This window comes from Rhincodon typus, chromosome 33 (assembly GCF_021869965.1).
Source record: "Rhincodon typus isolate 14 chromosome 33, sRhiTyp1.1, whole genome shotgun sequence".
NCBI lineage: Eukaryota > Metazoa > Chordata > Chondrichthyes > Orectolobiformes > Rhincodontidae > Rhincodon > Rhincodon typus.
Window position 1 is genome coordinate 35,192,731 of NC_063364.1, and position 9,449 is coordinate 35,202,179.

A 9,449-nucleotide genomic window follows, 5' to 3' on the forward strand; every position below is an offset into this window, starting at 1 on the left:
CAGTTCTGAGGAAGGGTCACCGGATCTGAAACGTTAACTCTGTTTTTTCCTTCACAGATGCTGCCAGACCTGCTGAGCTTTTCCAGCAACTTTGTTTTTGTTCCTGATTTACAGCATCTGCAGTTCTTTCGTTTTTTTATGAAAAAGTTTAGTCTAAAATCCTGCATCTTCAAGGTTTACCTTTTATTAAAGGTTAGAACTGAGTAACTTTGGGAAGCAGTTTGTTCTTTCAAAGATTCACACAGGTGCAGTGGGTTGAATGGCGTAGTTTTTTTTATACTGGATCATCCTATGACTATTTATTCGGTTCAATGCTGCACCCATTAGTCACGGCTATGTAGCTGGGTTTTCTGAAGAGGAGTTGACGTGGCAGTAAGGGAGCTCAAAATCATTATGGAACCACATTCTGTGATAAGTTGAATCAGCAAAGAATCTTTGTCTGAACTTTGTATCATGCACTGGCAAAAGAGAGGCAATAATCATGGTTTGGTTAGTCTGCACATTGAACCTTTAACTCAGTAGGAGAGAAGTTCTAACTGCAGTGTGTGTTATATTGTGCATAGAACTGAAGCACAGTACTCAGTAACTTTCATCCAGTACACAATACAATTTCTCCAAAACCTTAGGGGAGGGCTTGCTGTTCATGCATAAAAAGATACAGGGTTGTGCAAGGATCAACCTAGTGCCAAAAATTGGCAACACACTTTGTGTTTTTAGACTATGCAATGTCATTTTGATTAGCTGATTTCTTCAGCTTTCCTCGGTCAAGGGCTATTCAAATCCATTCAAATTCCCAGGACCCAGACTCTGTGACCTTTAACTATCATTCTACCCTCCTTTACAATGCTCAATGTTCCTTCAGCCCATCTTTCTCATTCTGTTTATTGCTTACTCCCACTCCACAGCTGTTTCTTTGGCTCCATATCTGATTATTGAAGCATGCTAGTTATTCTTGTACCATCTCCACTCTTTTCATAAGCAGTGGACAGGGAACTGTTGTTTGAGCTGTTTTACTAAATGCTTATGGCATGACCTAGAACATTAACCCTGGTTCTAGATTACTAGTCAAGTTGTGTTACCTGTATTATGGCCCCTTCATTCTTATACTGGTAGTTATTGTGATATCTCTGTCATCTATTCAATCCCAGTATTGACAATGTTGTGATTTGTTTGTACTGTTTGGTTAATTTTGCGGAATCAATGTGGTCCTTTTGTTGTGTGTTGCACAGAGGCCCTGGCTGCAGTGCTGAGTGTAATGCTGATCTATGCAGTGACTATTGGGCTCATCTATGAAGCAGTTCAGAGGACCATACACCAGGACTTTGAAATCCAAGCAGATGTGATGATCATCATTGCAGCAATTGGAGTTGCTGTTAACCTCATGTAAGTCAATGGTTGCTTAAGACAGCCTCAGTGTCATTTTCATGTCTTCAGGATGTGCTGCTGTGCGGTGCAAATATATTAATGCACCATGCAGAGTAAATGTCCTTCAGATTCCTGTGCTGGTTATTTAGTTGGATTAGTTACTTGTAGCTGTCCTGTTTTCCAGGCCTGTGTGCAGTTCGGTTCTGACTGGTATGAGCTGTTCAGAAGGAAGTCATTTGGTCCATTGGGAGGCAAGGCTGGGGCAGGGGATGGGGGGAGTGCAGTAGGTGGAGCGTGTGGGAAGTGATCTGTTCAGTAGTTTCATTGTAAATGCTTCTCGAGCAAAATAATTGAAACTCAATTTGAAGATGAACTTAAAGTATTGCCTTGCAGCAAATTGACCACAGTTTAGTGAAACCAAGATAAAATCATGTCTTTACATATGAACATACAAGCTCCATGAACCTGCTTCACTGTTTGACAAGATCATGGTTGATCCAATTGTGATCTTAACTCCACATTTCTGGAGTTACCTGGATAACCTTTAATGGCCTTGTTGGTCAAGAATCTATCTACGTCTGCCTTAAAAATATTCATTGATTCTGCTTCTATCCCTCTCTGGGAAGAGAGTTCCGAAGACCTTCAACTTCTAAAAGAAAAGATGGTTAACGTCCCCGTCTAAAATGGGAGACCTTTGATTTTTAAAACATCGCGTCCCTTTAATCAAATCTCGCCCACACAGGAGAAAGCCCCTCGGCATCCTCCCTGTCAGGTCTCCTAAGGATTGAGTATGTTTTAATAAGATCACGGAATCGTAGAATACAGAAGAGCTCTTTTCTACCACCAAAATTATGTTAAATCTACACCAGTCCCACTTTCCAGCATTTGACCCATAGCCTGGAATGTTGTGACATTTCAAGTGCTCTTCCAAGTACGTTTTAAACGTTGTGAGGTTTCCTGCCCCAACTACCCTCCCAGGCAGTGCCTCCAAGGTCCCCAACACTCTCTAGGTGAAAAATCATTCCTCAAATTCCCCTCTCAACCTCCTGCCTTCTGCCTTAAAAGTGTGCCCCCTTATTATTGACCCTTTGACTAAGGGGACAACTGTTTTCTATTCATCCTGTCCATACTCCTCACAATCTTATCGACCTCTATCAGGTTCCCCCTCAGCCTTCTTTGCTCTAAATAAAACAACCTGAGCCTATCCAGAGATAGTAAGAACTGCAGGTGCTGGAGTCAGAGATAACACAGTATGGTGCTAGAGGAGCACAGCAGGCCAGGCAGCATCAGAGGAGCAGGATCTCTCTCTCATAGTTGAAATGCCCCAACCCAAGCAACATCCTGGTGAATCTCCTCTTCACCCCTCTCCAGTGCAATCACATTCTTGTGATAGTGTGGAGACCAGAATGTTTTTTCTTATTCATTCACATTATGAAGGTGTCACTAGCTAAGGCAGCATTTATTGCCCATCCCTAATAGCCCAGAGGGCAGTTAAGAGTCACCCACATTGCTGTGGGTCTGGAGTCACATGTAAGCCAAGTAAGGATGGCAGTTTCCCTCCCTGAAGGACATTAGTGAAATAGATGTGTTTTCCCAACAATCAACAATGGATTCATCATCATCATTAGACTCTTAATTCCAGTTTTTTTTTAAAATTGAATTCAAATTCCACCGTCTGCCATGGTGGGATTCAAACCTCAGTCCCCAGAACATTACTTGGGTCACTGAATTAACAGTCCAATGATCGTACCACTAGGCCATCTCCTCCCTGTAACTGTACACACTACTCCAGCCGTGGCCAAACTAAAGTTTGGTACAGCTCCAACATAACCACCCTGCTCTTATAACCTATGCCTCAACTTATAAAGGCACCTGTCTCTTATACCTTCCTAACCAACCTGTTCATTTCCCTACCACCTTCAGGGATCCGTGGACAGACCCAGGTGTCATTGGAGAGGGAGCAGGTGGCGTCCATCAATGCTATCAATGCCTTTAGAGAGAGAGAGAGATAGAGAGGTGGGCACCACAAGGGAATACAGAGCTTTCTTTCCCCCCTCCAACTCCAATCTGCTTTAGCCCCTTCCCACTCTACCTGCCTCCCCCTCACTTTTGATGGTTTGCTTAGCAGGTAAATGTCTGATTGGGTGCACAGGTGGTAACTCGTGGTAGTTAATAGTTAAAAAATGAAAAAATGTCACAATGATGTGGTGCTGGGAAGGGTGTTTGCCTGTGTTTAATAACAATTCCAGATATAAGTTAGAAAAAGGCAGGCCCACAGGGCTGTTGTGGGGCAGTAGTAGTGTCCCTACCTCTGGAGCAGGAGGTCCGGGTTGATGTGGCGTCTGCTCGAGGGCTGTGTGACAGGTTGTTTAGAAAGTAAACTGAAATAGTAACTGAGAAAAAGCAAACCCAGAAGCCTCTTGTGGGGCAGTTGTAGTGTCCCTACCTCTGGACCAGGAGATCCAGGTTCAAGTCCCACCTTCTCCGGAGGTGTGTAGGAACATCCCTAAACAGGTTGGTTTGAAAATATTTATAAAACAGACCTGTTGTGATGGCGACAAAAGCAAAGTTGCTGGAAAAGCTCAGCAGCTCTGGCAGCATCTGTGAAGGCAAAAAACAGAGTCAATGTTTTGAGATAGTAGGAACTGCAGATGCTGGAGAATCCGAGACAACAAGGTGCAGGGCTGGATGAACACAGCAGGCCAAGCAGCATCATAGGAGCAGAGAGGCTGACGTTTCCGGCCTAGACCCTTCATCAGAAAGCTATGCAGGTGTAGAGGGACTGGACGTCCATGGTAAAGATGAGGTGTTGGGGACCGGGGAATTGGAAGTTCTGGAGGAGGTGGAGGGCGTGGGTGGTGTCACGGACATAGGTAGGGAGTTCCTGGACCAAGGGGGAGAAAATGGAGTCGAGATAGTTGGAGATCAGTTCGGTGGGGCAGGAGCAGGCGGAGACAATGGGTCGACCAGGGCATTCAGGTTTGTGGATTTTGGGAAGGAGATAGAAGCGGGCAGTGCGAGGTTGGGGAACGATGAGGTTGGAGGCCGTGGGTGGGAGGTCACCTGAGGTGATGAGGTTGTGGATGGTTTGCGAGATGATGGTTTGGTGCTCAGGGGTGGGGTCATGATCAAGGGGGCGGTAGGAGGAGGTGTCGGAGACCCTTTCTGATGAAGGTTCTAGGCCCGAAACGTCAGCCTCTCTGCTCCTATGATGCTGCTTGGCCTGCTGTGTTCATCCAGCCCTGCACCTTGTTGTCTCAATGTTTTGAGTTAGGTGACCCTTCCTCAGATGGTGCTTCTGGATATGAAAAAATGCAGATCCATTAGGGGCCCTTGAGGCACAGTGGTAGTGTCTTTTCCTCTGAGCAGGAGACCCAGGATTCAAGTCCCACCTGAATTCCCATTAGGCATGTCTGAACACGATGATTGAAATAACTGATGACTAACAATGCATACCAATATAATGAAGGACATCACTAACCACTCTCGGGAATGACTAAATCCCAGCTGAAGTATAGAATAAAGTAGACCCATTGTGATGGCACTTTATGATATAAAAAAATGCAGACTGAAGAGGGGCTGTTGTGCTGCTGTGGTAGTGTGCATACCTTTGGGCCAGGAGGCCCAGGGTCAAGTCCCATCTGCTTAGGAAGTGTGTAATCACAGCTCTGAACAAGTTGAGTTTTAAAAAACAGCAGACCCAGGGATGGGTCTGTGAAACTGTCTGTCCCAGGTTGGGACCAGTCGAGGTACTCCCTGAGGAACAGCTCTATTTTGGAGTTCCTTCCCAGTTGGTTTTCCTGAGTGACGATACCGGTGACGAGCCTGAAGAACAGTTTCAGGCAGCCTTTCCTTCTGAAGAACCCGGTAAGACCACAACAGGGAAAATATTGGAAATGCTGCTGTTTGGGAAACTAGAGCCTTATGATGCAGGTGTGGAGGATTGGCCCCATATGTCGAAAGAGTGAGATACTTTTCTCAGGAAACTGGGATAGATGGGAGCCACTGACAAAAAGTCATCCTCCTTACCGCTTGTGGGCCTCAACTTTCAGCATCATAAAGAGTTTAACCTTCCTAGAAACTAGGAGTCAAACTCCTTTGATGAACTGATAGATATGGTAATGGAACCACTATGAGGCTAAACCATCTGCTGTACTGTAGCATTACAGGTTTAACACGGCAAACAGACTTCCTGGGGAACCAGGTACTGAATGCTTGACAAGACTGTGGAAATTAGTGGAACACATACAGTATGGGTCAGCACTTCACGAAATGTTAAGGAATTGCTTTGTTTGTGGAATTAATAATATTGTGACCCAAAGGAACCTATTTACCAAACTAGATCCGAACCTCAAGAAAGCCATAGAACTGGCTTTTTCTGGTGAAAACATAGAAAAGGGGGCTTGGGAGCTTCAGGACCCATAGATGGTCACCCCCAAATCCCCAGCAGATAGTACTCAGAGCCCCCGTTTGTTGCCAGGGAAGGGCAATTTGAGTCAAAGACCATGAGGTTCCAGAACTGGGCGGGATGTTTCTCCACAATACAGTGAGGAACAGGAGTACCCAGGCTGCATGTGTGCTCATAGGGTCTATTCCAGTCAAGGCTATCGATACAGGCAAAATGCATACTGCCCAGGTCCAAGGGCAAAGTCACCTCAAGACAGGGCTGTGCAAATAAATCAGCCTGAGGGTGAGGAATTGATACAGCTAAATTACATCAGTGCTCCCAAAGTGGCCTCAATTTGGATAAAACTCCAGGTAAATGGCCACCCCCTAGATATGGAGATAGACCCAGGTACCATTGTATCTGTTGTTGGGGAGAAAATCTTTAGGAAATCCAATGGGGCATCTTGCCTTTAAGCCTGTGAGACGCCAAGGCTAGATTAGCCACACAGACCAAGGAACCCTTATGTATTATTGGGACCATAGTAATCCCAGTTATACAAGGGCAGCTGACAGTCTGACTCCCCTTACTAGTGATACAAAGGCTTTTGGGAAGGGACTGGCTACAGAAAGTGATCTTTAGAATGGGTACTGGTAATCTGTATGAAGTCTTTAGGAAGAATCCCAAAGATTTTCAAGAGGGCCTCAGGAGGATAAAAAGAGCCAGGGCCAAGATTTATGTTGACCCAGAAGCACAACTGGTCCCCTATGCGCCAATGTAGAGGCCAAATTGGAATTTCCAGAGGAACTTGGCATCATATCCCCAGTATAATTTGCTGAATGGGCTGTGCCAGTAGTCCTAGTTTTAAAACCTGACAACTAGATCCATCTCTGTGAGGATTATAAGCTGATGGTCAACAGAGCTTCCTGCTTAGACAGATACCCTATGCCACACAGAAAAGACATGTATGAAAGGTTGGCTGGGAGTCACATATTTTCCAAATTGAATATGAACCACGCCTACCTCCAACTGGAGTTTGAGGTATATTTCAAGAAGTATGTTACTATAAATGCTCATTGAGGACTGTGTGAGTACACTTGCCTTGTTGGGTATCTTTGACTTGAGCCATCTTTCAAAGGGTGATGGAGAATATCCTCCAAGGTGTGCCCAGGGAGGCAGTCTATCTGCATGATATTCTAATTTCAGAAGCTACTGCAAAGGAACATTTTGAGAGTTTGTAGTAGGTTTTTGCAGTGTTTCAGTGTGTTCAACTTATAGGTAAATGAGGTAATGTTCCTCGGGTACAGGGTTAACAAGAGTTAGCTGGTGACATCATGTTGAAGAGAAGGGAAAGGCCATAAGAAGACCTGTGACTCCAAGAAACATGAAGCCTTTTATACGTCTCCTAAATTGGTTATGAATTTCTCACACTAATCTGACCCGACTGCCACCTCTCTATATCCTGCTAAAAAAATCACAGATGGTTGCGGTAAATGCCAAAAGAAAAGGCCTTTGTAAACATCAAACAACAACCACTGTCAGCAGATATAGTCACTCATTATGTTCGCTGAGACCACTCATTGTAACCTATAACACCTCCCGCTGTGGGATAGGGGTGGTACTGTCACATGTCGGGATGATAGGACAGAACATCCAATGGTGTGCACATGATGGAGGCAGAAAGGAAGTCTGCCCAGATTGAGGAGGAAGGTTTGGCCATGGTACGCACAATGAATAAGTTCCACCAGTATGTCCACGGGCAACATTTCACCATAGTCATGGATCACAAACCTCTGGTCTTCAAGGAAGACAGCTGATTCCTCTCATTGTATCAGCTTGAATGAGCGCTGGGGGACACTGCTATCAGTTGCCTATGAATATTCCTTGGAACATGGTCTAGGGAGACACCGAGCCTACATGGATGCCCTGAACTGTGTACCTTCACCCCCAGAGATAGTTGAAGTCTTCCTGACTTTTAACTTTATGGACACCCTACTTTTACCTGCCAAACAAATCCAGGCTTGGACCGAAAAGGAGCCCGTGTTGGTGAATCTCTGTAACACTGTCCTAAATGGTGGGCCACATGGACATCCTACCAAAGAGCTGAAACCTGATATCTCACAGTGCTGGGAGTTGGACGTGGAAGGTGGATTACCTTGAGGGGAGCCCAGGTGATTTACCCATGTTCAGGCCTGCAACCAAATCTCCAAGAATTGCTCAATGGTCACCAGGAATTTCTCAAGTGAAAATATTGCCTGGCACAGACACTGATATTACAAACGAGGTGAGTTGGTGCAAAACCTGCAGTCAAATCCAGAAGGCCCAAGTAGCAGCTTCATTGCACCCCATGGGGCTGCCCAGGGAGACCTGCGAGATTCCACGGGGCCTTTAATGGGCTCCACGTTCTCAATCTTTTTCAATGCCAATTCAAACTGGATCAAGGTGCAACAAATGGTGTACGCTACCTTTTACAACACCAAAGAAAATCTCCACCATCTGCAACAGGCAATGGGACCCTATTTCCCAGTGGACCCTTTCGGTCCTTGTGAAGACAAATGAAGTAAATTCACATGCTCAGATGGTCAGGCTGAGCTCATGGTCCAGGTATTCAACAGCAGCATGAGGAAACAAACGACAGGCGCTTTGGAAATGAAGCTGGCCTGTTTCCTTTTTAACTCTGGGACAATGCAGCGTGTGACAGCAGAAGCAGCCCTGGGAGAATGGGACAGCACCATAGCATCCGGCTTCCCCAAACCTGGAGGTAGCGGGGGGTGGGAGAGCAAGGCCAAGGCTGACTTCAAACTGGAAACCCAGACAAGGGGCCAGAGGCCAGGCTGAGATTGTAAACTGGGAGATACGGTCCTGGTGACGGCTCCCCTTGGCTTCCTGGCAGTTATCCTGAAAGGATTGGGACTGGGATCACCCAGAGTTCCAACTGGGAACAGACCCCAACAAAAACCTCCATCAGTGGCAAACTCCTCCCCCCACCTTTCCCCCCGCCACCTGACCCCCGGGGACAGCTGTTCCTACAGACTGGACACTCAGCCAACTCAACCCCCCAGAGCCAATCCCCAGGAGCTAGGGCTCAGACCCACACCTGGAGTCAGTGATAAAGACAGAACTCAGTTCGAGGCTGTCACTGAGGAACAGCAATGGGGCCATTGGTCAAAATTATCCAAGGAACTTTATCATCAGCGGGGGGGGGGGGTTGGGGGGGGTGTCCCTCAGACCTGCGGGGGGCATGTGGTGATGACCCTGACACTGCCCTGGAGGGGTGTCATTACCCAATCACTGCCGCTGGGGGAGTGTCATTACCCACACTGCCCCTGGGGGGTGTCCTTACCCAGACACTGCCCCTGAGGGGTTCATTACCCAGACACTGCCCGGGGGGGGTGTCATTACCTTGACACTGCCCCTAGGGGGTGTCATTACCCACTCTGCCCCTGGGGGTGTCATTACCCACACTGCCCCTGAGGGGTATCATTACCTAGACACTGCCCCTGGGGTGTGTCATTAACCAGACACTGCCCCGGGGGGGTGTCATTACCCTGACACTGCCCCTAGGGGGTGTTATTACCCACATTGCCCCTGGGGAGGTGTCATTACCCACACAGCCCCTGCGGGGGTGTCATTACCCAGACACTGCCCCGGGGGATGTCATTACCCTCACTGCCCCTGGGGGGTGTCATTACCCACACTG

The 9,449-nt window shown here is 46.8% G+C and overlaps 1 protein-coding gene across 1 annotated transcript in view; it reads left to right on the top strand.

The window, feature by feature from the left end:
• The first annotated feature begins 1,255 nt into the window (after positions 1–1,255).
• LOC109938855 (aminopeptidase Ey-like) overlaps positions 1,256–9,449 on the top strand; it is a 269,455-nt gene continuing 261,261 nt past the window's right edge. Inside the window, exons 1-2 of the mRNA XM_048615773.1 lie at positions 1,256–1,383; positions 5,099–5,329. Coding sequence (XP_048471730.1) covers positions 1,256–1,383; positions 5,099–5,329 — 359 coding nt within the window. The remainder of the gene's footprint in view (positions 1,384–5,098; positions 5,330–9,449) is intronic.